Below are 15,522 nucleotides of genomic sequence, written 5' to 3' on the forward strand. Positions count from 1 at the left end.
AAAAAACATTTTCAGTATTTAGGAATTAGCATCGACACTTCCTCAGTACGTGTTTTTCATTTGATTGGTCATGAATAAATGAAAAAAGTTGTATCTTAATTTAATAAAATGTTGTGTATTTTACATCATGTGGTTATAATACAGTTTATAAGGGAGACTGTGGACAGCCTGAAAAGGCTTTTTTTAAATCATCAAACTTCACTAAATATTTTCACAGTTCAAGAGCAGTGTCAGCCGAAAAACGTGGAATTATTGTTGCCATTGACTAACTGACCTGGAATCTGTCATAACGTAACCATTTGGAAACTCAAATCTTTTTAAAAACAGAACGACAGACACGCTCACACACACACATCCGGCTGGTCTGTGTGTGTGTTTGGCAGAGAGCAGACGATGGGATGTCATGGCCCCCTTGACTTTCTCACACACAAACATCAACATCCAGCAGCAGCAGCAGCAGCAGAGCATGAATGGTCATTCAGCTCCAGCCAGCAGCACCAAAACAAGTGAAAAGGAGGAAGAAGAGGAGGCAGCGAGGGAGGGATGAAGGATGGCGTCGCGGGCCAAAAGAAACACGGTGGGCTCGTCTGTCCCGACGAACACCCCGGGCAAATATTCTGTGAATGAGAGCATAATTTCTTCTAAGGGGGGGGTTTACTTCCAGTTCACCCTGAGACGGCGACAGAGGAGGAGGTGAGGCGGAGGGGAGTGATGTCAGAGGAGATGAAAACACTTAAATGAGACTCAATGTGTGAGTTCGAAACCGGCTCCTCGGGTCTGGTTCTGCTATTACGGACGGCAGTGATTCTGTCTCAGGTCAAGCTTTGAACCTGGAAGAATGATGGTGTGTTTCGACGGTTTGTAATGTCAGAAACAGCTTCTAGAAGACTCTCGGACGTACCAGCTTTTTGTTCTCCGGAGCTCAGGATGATGGATGGGTCTGTTACGACCGCACCAAAATATCACAGAGCATTTCTAGGAAGCAAGAGAAGCTCACGTCTGTCACAGTTTGACATGTGATTAACCGATAGGTTCATCCTCACCTTGACCTGGATCACACTAGCTGTCGTAGATGTCAACTCGTTCTGAATCCAAGTCAGTTTTATCAAGAAATCTATTCAAACAAATTGTATTCACAGAGAAAATATCAACATACGTGCACATGTTTGTCATACAAATTCAATGTGTTGTGAGAACATGTATGTGCGCGGATATGAGAAAGTTCAAGGATAAAGCAGGTAATACATAGATACTACTATTCTACTATCATACATCTTTGTCCGAGGAAAATATCTATCTATATTTAACACTCTCTAGTATGTTGTATCAAAGGCAGGAACCAGACGCTGTGCAGGTATTTAATGCTTTTATATGCCTAATTATTTTCTTTTTCTTTTTTTTTAATTATTAACACTTACTTTGAAGGTTGACCATAAAATAAAATAAAATACCATACCATAAAAAGTAGTTGTTATACATGTATAAGGCTTTATAAAAGATGGTTTATAATCATGTATTCCAACACATTTAAAAATGGTTGATGGAATTAATGCATTATAAATTAAACAATATTATTAATGTGACAACATTTACTCTATTTTAAAGACCAAAAGAACCATGAAAACATATAAATTACAGTATTCAGTTTCAAAAATTAAATAATGCTTCAATATAGACTTTAAACCAAAATCTGAACACTAGTAATAACACTTTGTTTTGTTTATTCCCCTATTTAGTCACTGTTAGTAGTTTTTATTTTCTGGGAACATATTATCCTTTGTTCTGTCGGTTCAAACTTTGTACTGTTTCATTATATGCCTGCATGTTTACTACCTCGTTTCTTTGTCCTCCCTTTTATTCTGTTGCTGCACTTTTCTCTCTTTTTCCTGCACATTGTCACACTCTGTACGTTCAAAGCTTAAATCACTTCTTCCATGATCGTCAAGATGGATGAACGACAGATGACCAAATATGATGCAGACACTCAATAACCCTAGTCTAGAGCATCATGTTAGTATTTTGGGATTTCATTCATAGAGTTAGTTTTTCAGTTTACAGATTAATTTCTTTATTAATTTCAACAGAAACAAGCACCCTAACATGTTAAGAGTCACATGCTAATGCTACTCCTGAGAAAACATGGTCTTTTTAAAAAAAATATAAGACATTTCTGACAGTTATTATTAATGCAACTGGGATTAAATCAATAATATTGCTCGCCGTGGCGAATAATGAATGGAGGCGGTTTTGGTTTCTAAGTGACTCATCCCCATGTGACGCAAACACCAGCTGATGGTGTCTTGTGATAAAAATAAAAAAAAGCCACCCAAATGACGCCCAGAAATACGACCAAACATCGATGAGGTAAACTTCAACTTGAACTCATCGACTTAATGAACGACGGCAATTCAGTCCACGCCCGATTAGACATACGACTTCTAAGAAAGACTCGTTAGAGGGTTTGACCTTTCGGAGGTTTCAAAAACATTAGAAATATTACAAGGATCAGTATGGAAGGGTTTCAAGTCGTCCCGTCACACGAGCAGATTCTCTCTGTTGTGATGAAGACAGACTTAAGTACTGACGCTAGGAAAACATCAGAGGAAGTTGCTTCATGGTTACATTTTTTTTTTTTTCGTTCAATGACAGATTTATTCACATATTCAAAGCTGGACAAAAACATTGCAGTTTGTTATGTTGTGAAGTTGGCAAGTGTCATATGATGACACCATCAGTGTCATTAGTTACACCAGTTACGACACCAAAGATCTTCTTAGGAGCCGAGCTGAGGTAACCGTTTATTCCGGGACAATTGGTTGTGTCTGCTGAGCTAACAAGCCAGGATGGACTTTCTCTCTTCCCGGATATTACCTTAGGTTTCTCGGTTGATAGGAATTGAACTTCTTCAATGGAATAACATCAGCTCTGATCAAAGGTTAAGATGCCGCCTCACCCTTCAATCCCCGCCCGAGCAGCACCAAAATACACATCAGTACTGAGGTCACACATTGGGAAAGACTTTGTATATTTACTTGCCAGTAGTAATAATGCATTGAGTGGTAGTTGAAAACCGTTTTCCCTGAATAAGATCAGAAGAAGTCCAGGAAGAGCATTGTGAGAATTAACTTAATTTAATACAGCATTTCTTCTTTCTCAAGGCTCCACCTTCCATCTATTATGACCTTATGATTAAGACCATCATTCCTTTAATCTTTATTGATTGGAATGTGTTGTTATTGAACATTTGTAGGATCATGAACTGGACTTTAATCCACTTTAGATTGTTTTTTCGTCTATAAAAGTAGAAAAAACCTTATCCCTTGTCTGAGGGTCAAGGTGACCCAAAAGTCCGAAAACCAATGTGTTTGTGATACACCTTGTGTTGTCTCTGGGTCAAGGTGAACGACCTCCACCACTGCATATGTATTTATTGAAGCCAGGGTGGCCATTCATCTCGAGAAAGAAACAACACAGGGGATAATACTAACACCTTTTTTTGTGGAAATAAGGGAAAATAAACAGAATAAAATATACAAACAATTTCACAGAAATCTGTGAAAGTCATATAAATACACACATAATGCTTCCGAAACTTTCTCTTGCTCTCTGTCAGGCATAACTCACTTACCAAGGCGATCCTGAAAGTACCTGCATGTGAGTCTCTTCCCAGCTTTTGTATCCCATTGGTGAAGTGTGATAGTAAAATAATGTAGTTTTCTTGTCATTCAGGAAGTACTACTGTATAACGTGGCAGAGATGTAAAAAGTTGCAGACTCCAAAGTACCTTAAGGAAGCTCAGGGTTTGGCAAGATAACAGGTCCCTTTTTTATGCACTGTACTGCACTGTATTTGACATGATGAGCAATATTCACCTGAAATGTCCAGAAAAAGGTTTTTGGTTCAAGAGATTAATATACAAGAATGGGTAAGAAACATGTTCTTTTCAAGAATTAAGTCCAAAAGGAAGTAACCCTTCGTTTCTAGTCTTAATTCAGATATCATTTTGTCTTTTAACATTTTTTTAAACTCGTCATGTGAATGTGACTTACATTTAGTTACACAGGTTAACTCTAAATGGTTCATAGGTGTTATTGTGTCAGAAAATGTGTCTTGTGTTTCAAGATAGGTACAGATTCCTAATATCACAATGTAAGTAAGTAATTTTTAATAATATAGCGCTTTTCCAGACCAGGGTCACAAAGCGCTTAAACAATGAAAACAATATTCAATAAAGTATATACTTTAAAGATCAAGATAAAACTGATAACACAACAGCAGTTCCAGAAAATCAGGGAAAAGCCTGAACAAATAAAAACGTCTTAAGATGTTTCTTGAAGGAGTCAGTAGATCCATCAAACACAGAGGGAGAGGAAGATCGTTCCAGAGCTTAGGAGCAACAGCCTGGAAGGATTTCTTTCCTCTGGTCCTGAACCGTGTTCAGTAGATTCTGATTCACAGACCTCAGAGCCCAGGCTGGGCGGTAAGGTTGGATCAGATCACTGATGTAAGGAGGAGCCTGACCATGAATAGATCTGAAAGTAAGAACCAGAATTTTAAAGTTGATCCTGAAAGAAACTGGAAGCCAGTGAAGAGTTTTAAGGATCTGAGAAATGTGAGTTCTTCTACTTGAGCGGGTTAGAATTCTCGCTGCAGAGTTCTGAATCAACTGCAGGCGAGACAGCTCCTTCTTGTTAAGACACGAAAATAAACTGTTACAATAGTCCAGACGAGAAGACAAACGCATGGATTACAAGCTCCAGATCATGTTATGACAAGTTTAGAGATTTTTCTCAGTTGAAGGAAACAGTTTCTGGTCAGTGTTGAACAAGAGACATGGTTTATCAAATACAACACCCAGGTTTCTCAGGCTCAGTTTGACAGACTGACCTAAGTCACCCAAGTACTGACTCAACCCTGGAATCTTATCATCAGTAGCAATCACCAGTGTTTCAGTTTTGTCCACATTTAGCTGTAGAGTGTTTTCACTCAGCCATTGTTTGATTTCTAGCAAACAATTGACTAAGCTGTTCAGCCTCTGGGGCTCAGTTGGATCAAAAGAGCAGTAGAGCTGGATGTCATCAGCAAAAATGTGATAAGAAACATCTCTGAATGATTTTACCGAGGGGAATCAAGTACAGCAAAAACAATAAAGGACCCAGAACAGAACCTTGAGGGATTCCACACAACAGATCTGCCGATTCAGACCTCCTTTGTTGGCAGATACACTAAAACTGCGCCCAGAAAGGTATGATGAAAACCACTGTAACACAGACCCAGACAGTCCCACTTCATCCCTCAGTCTTCTCAGCAGGATCTGGTGAGCAACTGTGTCAAAGGCTGAGGACAGATCCAAAAGAACCAGAACAGTGTATTGACCCGAGTCAGCCGACATCATGATGTCATTGGATACTTTCAGTAAAGCTGTCTCCGTAGAGCGATGTTTACGGACGCCAGACTGAAACTTCTCATGGATGTCAACAGTCTCAAACAAAGAAGCAACTTGACGCTTTACTTAAGCTTCATTCCTCTTGATGGAATTCTTGGTTTTAGAACAGAGACGTTCCACGTGTGTTCAATAAAAGAGACATGACTGAACGCTCCTAAGAAAGCACATCTTGTACATTGCCCTTATGCAAACAAAAATGATCCCCAAAATACTGATGACAGAAATTGTTTTTCCATGTAACGATTCTTATGATACATTACAGTAAATTGCTACAGCATCTGAACCTTTTTGTTTGCTATTGTGACACTAACTGTTACGTCAATGAAGTTCCTTAACGTTTTCTCGGAGCGACTAAAAATGAATCATACATCAGTTATCATCAAATTAGCAACAGTGTCCAACGCCCTTGTTTGACTTGCTACACGACCATTAAGGTGTAAAACGATCCGTCTGATGTTGTGAACAAATACTCACACGGGGTCGAGTTCCCTTTGAAGTCGTGGCTTCACGCCACCGCGGACCTGCTACGGCGCGTTAGCCACGGCTAGGACGGCCGTCGGTACGCTGGTCTGGGAGGTAAAGGGTTGAAAAGGAAAACGTCAAAACAAACGTCGGTGAACAAAAACAGATTGATATACACATTGTGACCTGAAATCAAACAGTTGTGGTTTTATTTGACTCTTTTGTTTGTGTGTTCAGAGAATTGAAGTGAGACTCTGATGGAGTCTTTCTTGACATGAAAGTTGAAGTTCAAGCAAACAAATTTGAATTAGAAAGATCCGAAAATCGTCTTTCAGATCGATGTTGATATTCTTTGACAATCCAATTAGTGTGAAACTTCGCTCCCTAATTTTTTTCTTCCCAACATCAACAAAGTCCAAAAATGTGCACCACATGTGTGTGTGTGGGGGTGGGGGGGGTGGACACTGAGGCTCGTTCTTAAATATTGACACGTTTGATAAGTCAACTTTCTCACTCGACCACACGTCAGAAATGAAACCGGCGAGATGAAAATATGATCTCACAGAAATCTGGAGCGAAACCTTTTAACCGACTCAGCATGTTCGGCTCTTTTCTGTTGCATAATTAACTTTCTAATTATTTTCTGCGTAGCATCAACAAAGACCCAAACATGTGCCGCGCACATGTGAGTTTGTGGTCTTCCACAAAGAGAGATGAACCGGCTGGAACGGTTGAAGTACATTACGAGAAATCCAAAAAACAGTAATGTTCGCAATAAAAGGTTTTATTTTGTTCCCAGTGGAGGATCAACAAGGGCTTGTTCCAGTCAGTGTCACCATTACAGGCCTGGCCCACATGAGGGATGTTTTTATGAGACAACAGGTGGTAAATATTAAACCCAAATGTGGAGATATCAGTTCATAAACATACGTAGTACTTTTATTTAAATGTGAAAATAAATAAATAGCTGTCTGTTTAGTGTTTTGAGCGCAGAATTTTAAGAAAAAAAAAAGGTTCCAATTAGTCATGTCAAAGGTCAGCTATTTTAAGTGTGTCACGTGACTTGAAACTTGGAACACTTGAATTACAACAAACATTTTTTTAAGTCCCAAATAGTTTTAAAAGAAAACAAATGTGCATAATTATTGCTTTAATCACCAACAAATGTGATTTTAAATGTAAAAGTACATATTCCTAGTTTCATATATTCATTCGTTTTTAATTCAATTTATCAGGGTTGTAGGGGGACTGGACCCTATCCCAGCTACTTTGGGTGAGAGGCAACTATTCACACAGACACTGAAAACCTAAATGCAATTAAGAGTTAATGAACAACGCATACACATGATCTCTGTATTATGTAAACTCAAATTGCATTTCATTTAGGTCAGGTTCAAACCCACTACTGGCTTATGTTTAAACCTAACCTGTGAAAGCAATTACAGAGATAACAGAGCAAGCACACAAAAGTTTAAAAAGAAAGTATATTATTAGCCTCTTGTGGGCCACAAAAAACTATCTGAGATGGTAAATTGGAACCTGGGACCTTGAATTTGACAAAAAGTAGAATCGGTGTTAAAAATATTGATACAGTGATATATCCTGATGTTGTTTTTCATTATACTATATTGATATTTAGGTTTTTATTTTTGCTATTAAGCTTACGGCTTCTAGACGGCAGCAATCATTATGTCCTATGCAGCTAAATGAACATTGAAGTCGTACGACAGTTCAGCAATGACTGAGGACGAGAGGATACAGTGGACGACGGCAGCTTTTAAAGCTGATATTTGAAAAACGTTTGGTTTTAAAACAAACTAAATAGAATACAACTTTGTCAAGAGGCATGTGTTCTGTGAATTCTGCAAATCCAGAGTCAGGGACGCGGACAATACTAAAACTATATTCTTGTTCGTACAGTTTCGTGTTACCTATCGTTTATCCAGATTCTCGCCGATACACAGCCCTAGTTAGTAGATTTAGGTTTTTGGTTTTCTTGAAAAATGATGTAATCAATACAAATCCTAGTGTTATCTTTAACATATCCAATTTCTTATTAATATGCACTATTTAAATTGAATCGTTATATTCTGGGTGAACATGACAAGTTAAATAAACGGAATAAATGAGCATCACTCTCTACTGATCAGGGGTGGGGGGAGTTATTTGACCACCAGATGAAAAAGAAAAATTTCAAGACTTCAAACGATGATGATGAAACAAGCTGAACAATTGTCCCGGCGATTCATGTGAAAATAAGCTGCTTTAATAAAACTCACATGATGTCACTCAACACAACTAATCTCCATGTTAATGTTGTTCTAACCTCAAATGCTCCCCTCGGAGATGAGACCCAACATGACCCTGATGAGTTGTGATAATCCCATTAGAAGCATTCAGACCTTCCAACGTTGAGTGATAACAAGGTGAGTAATCCTGGAGGTGGGCTCGTGATCCAGCGGCAGACTGTTGGTACCAGTGTCTGAGCAGAAGAGGATCACGTCCCAGCGGAGCCCTTTATCTGCGTTTGTAGGACGCAGGTTTGAAAGAGAGCCTTGTGATCACCCCCAGGACCAGCAGGAGGTATTTTAATAGCTGGCTGACCTGTGTGACTCCCGCCTGCCGCCATCTCGCTCACAGGGTGACCATTGTGCATTAAGAGGAGACAGGAGACCAGAGGCTCTGAGGTCCAGTAAAAACAAAAGATGTTTCACCTTCATGACCAACAGACAAGTGCGAGACACTCCATGTTGAACAATGTAGGTTTCACTTATCCCGAGCAGCTAAACTCTATTGGCAGTGAAAATTAAACGTTTTATAGAGTGGAAAAAGAGAATAATAAAGTAGCTCGGGCTCTGAGGTCTGTGGATCAGAATCTACTGATGGTTCCTGAACCAGAGGAGAGAAATCCTTCCAGACTGTTGCTCCTAAGCTTTGGAACGATCCTCCTCTCTCTTTGTGTTTGATGATCTACTGACTCCTTTAAGAAACATCTTAAGATGTTTTTATTTGTTCAGACTTTTCCTTGATTTTCTGGAACTCCTGTTATGTTATCAGTTTTATATTGACCTTTAAAGTATATATTTTATTTTATTTCTAGACCAGGCTTTGTGACCCTGGTCTAGAAAGGCGCTATATAAATAGAGATTATTATTATTATTATTATTATTATTATTATTGTTTTGATTGTTTAAGCGCTTTGTGACCCTGGTCTGGAAAAGTGCTATACAAATGTAAATGACTTACTTACTTACTTACACCAGACAGAGAGCAAGATAACCTGCTGACCTGAAAAGGAAAGACTCTATAAATCACTAACTCTGGAGGGTCCTGCTGGAGGATACTCAGTTTGGGTCTTATTCTTGCATTAAAAATAACTATTTTCAAATGATAAATATTTTCTGATCCATCTGAAACGTTGTTATTACTCTATTTTAAACGCTTGAGTCTTTAAATAACTGTTCTGTGAACCCAACACAATGAGGTAATCGGATCCAACAATTACGATTAAATGTTTGACATCTCACGTTTCCTTCTTTTGAAGCCCTGGAGGCGCTGGAGCTGAGCGCTCGTTGGCTGGCGCGTCTGAGGCGTCACCATGTGTCGTCCAGCAGCCTTCATCTGCGCGCATTGTTCGCAGAGAAGCTCATCCCTCAGCGCGCGTACACGAGGCTTCTTTTGCGCGTCCACTCCTGGTCCTGCTTCACCTCGAAGACCACCGTCATGAACACCCGGTTGATCCACGTCCTGCAGCTCCTGGTGCTCCTGGAGTCCGGCTGGAGTAAAGTCCCCCCGAGCGAGGAGGGCGCGAGTCAGAGCGCCGCGGAGGAGCGCGTCTTTGCGCACGGGAGCGCACGCCAGGACATGGTGTCCGCGAGCATGTTTAAAGTCTACGAGAAGTACAGCAAAGAGCCGCAGAGGGAGGCGAACACCGTCAGGAGTTTTAAAGCAGAACCAAGTGAGTGGGGAAAAAAAAAAGTTCGTATAAAATCCTAAATCTTTGCGTTTTTGTCGAACAGTTACTTATTTAAAATTGAATTTACTTACGCTTTTCCAGACCAGGGTCACAAAGCGCTTAAACAATCAAAACAATATTCAATAAAGTATATATTTTAAAGATTAAGATAAAACTGATAACACAACAGGAGTCCCTGAAAATCTTAACGAATAAGGCTCTTATTTTCAGTTGCATATAAGGTTTTATCTTCTTCATTTGTATATTTATTTACTGTACGTTGAAAACTTAACAAGCTTCAGAAGCTGTAAAATATAAATCAATGATTATCAATTTATAATGAAATATGCAAAATGCAGAAATTTAGATATCAAATAAAATGTTTAAATAACAATATCAGCGCCTTCTTTAAGTAACACAACTGAACCTATTAAACACATTAGAAAACACCTGCTGTCAGAATTTGAATCATTACCACTCAATAGATGAGGAAATCCAAAAACTATTTAAGTCTAGTCTAAGTCTCTGACTAAGGACATAGCTTCTTATTTTATATACAGACACCACCTTTGGAAGCTAAAGACCGATGAAGCAGGATGGATGACATCATCTGCTCAATCGTGAACAACACAGACCCAAAACGATTGTTTGCAAAAGTACATAGAAGAAGACAAGAGCTTGAACACAGCGGAGCTCGACTACAGCCGTGCAGATGGTCACAGTTGTTTCACCAGGCCGGCATTTTTACAACCCAAAAACCTAAGTCGGTCATTGAAAAGCAAATCTCCACCTTCATGCTCAGAGTGAGTTGAGATTTAGGGCACCGTTGGACTTGTAGGCCGGTAGCAGTAACAGTAGAGGTGTGAGACGAGAGCCCATTATCGCACCCAGACACCGGCTGCACAGCAAAAAGCCTCAGAGGAGCCCTTTCTTTTATAAGCATTTCCATATGCCGCACGCATAGACCTACTGGACTGATCCGGTGTTTGTCTTACAGGCTGTGGTGGAAGTACGGGAGACAAGGTTGAGCTTCAAGAGCGTAGCGATCTCGGATGAGGTTTTGGTCATGCGTGAGGCAGCCACTTAAGCGTACGATGGTTAATGTTTTCCATGCCTTGGCTTATGTCAATCAGATGTGAAATGTATTGAGCAGAAACTGCAGGCACAGTCGCCAGCGACGAGACGGGGAACAGGAGTTGAGGGAGGAAACTCAGATCAACTTTATTGTCCAGTGGAGAGGTGCAGGGATTTGTTTGAGCTCTCCCTTGAATCACCCAAAGAACAATTGAAGACATGAGTCAATGTGTTTTCATACTTAAGCATCAGCTCCTGAGAGTCTGTGTTTGTTTGACTTTAACTGGTTCCAGGAGCTCATTTTATTTTATAAAGTGCTTTTTAATTCAAGCAAAGAAATGGATGACTTGAATCCAGGAAGACAGTGTCACAGAGAGGACACGACAAACCTGCGCCCCCTGTAACATGCATCGTATCATCGGACATGAACTGCAGATCATTGTTTATCTGCGGACGACCAAGGATAACAAACACATAGAAATACAACCAGTGTTTAAAACAGCATCTTTGTGTGGTATCATGTTACTCCCTTTAACAGGATATACACGAAACAGCTTTAAAAGTCATTTGACTACATCCTGGAGTTATTAAACTCACCGAGAGTTCCAATGCCTAAATCCTGGACCTCTTGAGAAAGTGATCTCAGGACTGACATGATTAGTTGCAGGGTCAATAAAAGTGTTCTTTACTTTACAAGGAGTCACTGACCTCATTGATTTCATCATGGTGTTTTAACAGCAGATTATTTCTTATCATTCATTTATCACATCATTATGTGAAGTTTGATGTATATATGTATATATTTATTTATATATATATATTGGTTTGAAAAAATTGGATTAGATACATATTTAAAGTGCTTAAAAAATTGGATTACCTACGTTTGATTACATTTTTTTTTAAAGGCAAGTCAACTGGACTGTGTAGAGTTTCTAGGAAGTTCTAGTTCACCTCTCATTCGAGGGGTTTGTTCAATTCCAAATGAACCGGGGTAAGGAGCCAGTGTATATCCTGCGAGGGTCAGGCACACTGGAGGGGTGTTTAATTCAAATGAGAACAATTTATGTAAAACTGCTATAAAATCTAAGCTAAAGCTTCAGCGTTCTACGGTGATATGACTTTTGGTCTCTTCATAAAAGCCAGATTTGTAATCCTGTGATTGGAAATAGTTTTCCTTGCATGTGTCATTTTCATCATCATCATTGTCGCGGACTATACATGACTAGAAATGCACCTCAGTTAATGATGCAACATTCGACTCGTTTGAGTTACAGATTTAACCAAACTTGTGAACAAAGTGGTTTGAGTCAATAGTGGAGAAACTCTATTGCTTCCCCGGGAATGAAACTAGAACATCTGCGGAGAAACTATTATTTACAATTAGATGTTGGATTCTGTTGGCAGTTCAAGCTAGTTTCTCAGTGGCTTTAGCTCAAGTCAAGGCCAATAGAAATGATTCAATTAAAGATCCATGTTAACAGAGTAACTGCTAGTTCGGTTTTTTTTCCCAGATGTAAATTCATCCGTGAAAAAATAATTAAGTAGAAAAGAACTTGTGAGAGTGCAGACCTCCGGTAAAATAATAAAATACATTTTCTGCTTAACAGCAATGAGCTTAATCAGACAGTAGGTGGCAGTAGTCTACTCGAACAAGGGAGTGACAAAACCCTCAAGACTTTCCAAGATCAAAGAGGAACTCCAGATTACTACTCACATTTCATCATCCCTTCATCCATTCCTCTACATTTCCTGAAGTTTTATTGACATTTTTTTTAGGTTTTAATTTGATAACAGTCACATTTCTTCCATGGGAGAGGTTTTTAATTCAACCCTTTTTCTGGCATAGTCAAAAAGACTAAAGAGAGCACCAATTGCTAAAAACAGAAAACGTTGTAGAAAAGTTTTAAATGATCAAACAGACCCACAAAACTGTTAAGAAAAACCACATACATTCAGATATAATTTATAAATGCTGAATATGAGATTATTTTTTTCCCCAAAAAGTAAAACACAAGGTCTGTTTGTCAGTTAATGATGATCCTTGACCATTTTTTTTGCCTTCCCCAGTCATCAGGGAGAAAGAGGTCTTCAAATTCAACCTGTCCTCAGTCCAAGAATCAGAAGTCATCCTCTCCGCCTCGTTTCACATCCTCTACAAGCGTCCCAGACACAACCAGCGACCATGGAGGTTCCGTCGACCTCGCCATCCCTCTGGAAGCCTCCACCAGCCGGGTGCATCCGCGCCGCTGCTCTCTTTCTACGGATCGCTGGCGAATTCAGATTCCATGGCACCTTTGGGAAACATTACGCTGACCCCGTCCAAGAAAGGCCCCTGGCAGTCGCTGGACATCACAACAATGTTGAGACTAGCCAGAGACCTGAGGGCAGATGTTATCATGGTGGAGATGGATACGGGACTTGAGCCAGCTCGGGTCCAACAGAAGGTTCCTAAAGAAGAACTTTCAACGACCAACATGCCATTCATGATGTTATATTTAGATGACCAGGCCATCAACGAGCCGAACAGCGTGGCCCTCTCATTACAACGGTACGGCCCCTTCCCCGCGGCTGAAGAGGTTCCGTCCACCGCTCCGAGGACCCGCAGGGAAATCCACCATCAGATCCAAACCAACGACATTCCAGAGGTCCAGTTCAACGCTTTAAAAAACCACGAACTTTGGCAAAACACGTATTTCCCAGCTAAACCGAAGACCGCTGTCAAAGGTGAGAAGAAGCAGAGCCACGAGAGCAGCGACGCCCCGGGCAAGCCCCAAGTGCTGAGCTTCGACGAGCGGACGATGAAGAAGGCGCGGCGGAGACAGTGGAGCGAGCCCAGGGTTTGCTCTAGGCGTTACCTTAAGGTGGACTTTGCTGACATTGGCTGGAGTGAGTGGGTTTTGGCCCCCAAGTCCTTCGACGCTTATTATTGTGCTGGGACCTGCGGATTCCCTATCCCCAAGGTAAGACGGAAATATCAGCTTACAGATGAGTTTTTGTTTTGTTTGTTTATCTTCTCGGAAACAACACTGTAGGAAGCCAGTACAAAGAGATTCAGCTGGTACTGAGCAGTTCAGTAAAAAACTTACATCTCCATCTGAAAAAAGTTTCTCAACCGCAAATAAAAGAGCTCTTCTAGTTTATTATAGATGTATCTCTGCTTGTTAAATCCACTTGAATGAATAAGACATTTTAACGCAGACTTGTTGGGACAACATCAAAAATGCACCGTCGGCAGAATTCTGCATCATGTGTAGTTTGTCAGCTTGTGACAGGGTCTATAAAGCTATTATAACTTGAGAGCAAGGTTGCCACCCAACTATAGAAATCCATTGATGTACTTCCAGTTTCCACAATCTTCTCTTTAAATTAACCTTGAGAATGGAATCTGTGGCTAAGAAAACAGGAACAGAGAAGTTCCGGTCAGCACTGATCCATCTTTGAGATCAGCTTCAGATCTTAGAAACAGATCGGATTATCTCTTCACCCTGTCAATCTTTACTCCCCAAGGTGGTCCGACCCTCCAACCACGCCACCATCCAGAGCATCGTCAGAGCGGTGGGAATCATCCCAGGGGTTCCAGAGCCGTGCTGCGTCCCGGAGAAGATGAGCCCCTTGAGCGTACTTTTCCTCGACACAAACAGGAACATGGTGCTGAAAGTTTACCCGGGAATGTCAGTGGATACCTGTTCCTGTCGGTAGGGTTACGTCCGGACTGGTTAGCCCAGAGCAACCCGTGGTTGACAGGAAGACATAAACTGTAGGGAGAACTCTGTAATGAATGACAGACATCTGTTTATGGACTTTTCTTAGACTGTGTGTAGTCATCTTTTTATGTAAATGATTTTTTTCCACAATGACTTTCACCACAAATATTCGGAACCATCAGTGTACAACAACAAATGTAACTCTTGAATGACCTTCTCACTACTGTTTAACAACGTTTGTCTTTAGGATCCAGTTTAAGTGTGTCTCTCTTCTCTAACCCTGTCTTGTGTAGAAAGTTTCTTCTGTTTTTGTTTTTTTTTTTGCTGGAAGAAAACATTTGTAAATATCGCCTCATAAAGAAATGTCAAGTATATTTGTGTTATTTAACTTCTTCTTATATTGACTATAATATTCATGTATGAGAGGCAAAACCTGTTATTTTTATACGTGTTTATAAAGTGTGTTGTATATAGAGTGCTCTAAAAACTACAAGGCAGGAGATGATGTGTTGCTGCCCTCTAGTGTCTCATGCTAGAAATTAATGAGGTAAAGCTGGTGAGCAACTCGTGGCCATCGAGCATTACATTGTATAAAGTATTTGTGCTTATTGAAAAGGTATTTGTACAGTTTTATACATCAACAGTGGCATATATGAACCACTTATTGTCTACCTTCAGAGTAGATGCGTAAATGATAATAACTTGTATTGTTTTGTTCCATTTTAAATAAAGTATGTAAAGATATGATGTTGTTCCTTGATTTAAACCGATTTATTTCTGGATTATTTAATCTAAAATTGTCTTTACTATCAGCATCTTTCTTGGCGATAATCCATCAAGCAGCATACTTTTCCTAAAGATTTAGGTCGTAGGTTCTGAAT

General features: G+C 40.0%; 1 protein-coding gene across 1 annotated transcript; it reads left to right on the forward strand.

The window, feature by feature from the left end:
- Nucleotides 1–9,558: 9,558 nt before the first annotated feature.
- On the forward strand, nt 9,559–15,385 carry gdf10b (growth differentiation factor 10b). The gene is made up of 3 exons (XM_087784359.1): nt 9,559–9,866; nt 13,005–13,897; nt 14,445–15,385. Exons 1-3 carry the CDS (start codon nt 9,632–9,634, stop codon nt 14,634–14,636), a joined length of 1,320 nt encoding a protein of 439 aa, XP_087640485.1. The 5' UTR covers nt 9,559–9,631; the 3' UTR covers nt 14,637–15,385.
- Nucleotides 15,386–15,522: the final 137 nt, after the last annotated feature.

The sequence above is a fragment of the Callionymus lyra genome, chromosome 2 (genome assembly GCF_982586985.1).
Source record: "Callionymus lyra chromosome 2, fCalLyr1.hap1.1, whole genome shotgun sequence".
Classification (NCBI taxonomy): Eukaryota; Metazoa; Chordata; class Actinopteri; order Syngnathiformes; family Callionymidae; genus Callionymus; species Callionymus lyra.

Excerpts from the sequence above, each read along its gene's own strand:
- gdf10b (XM_087784359.1), top strand. The coding sequence starts at position 9,632 with ATGAACACCCGGTTGATCCACGTCCTGCAGCTCCTGGTGCTCCTGGAG. Across the intron at positions 9,867-13,004 it reads GAGTTTTAAAGCAGAACCAA|TCATCAGGGAGAAAGAGGTC; the intron begins GTGAGTGGGGAA and ends TGCCTTCCCCAG. Across the intron at positions 13,898-14,444 it reads GCGGATTCCCTATCCCCAAG|GTGGTCCGACCCTCCAACCA; the intron begins GTAAGACGGAAA and ends TTACTCCCCAAG.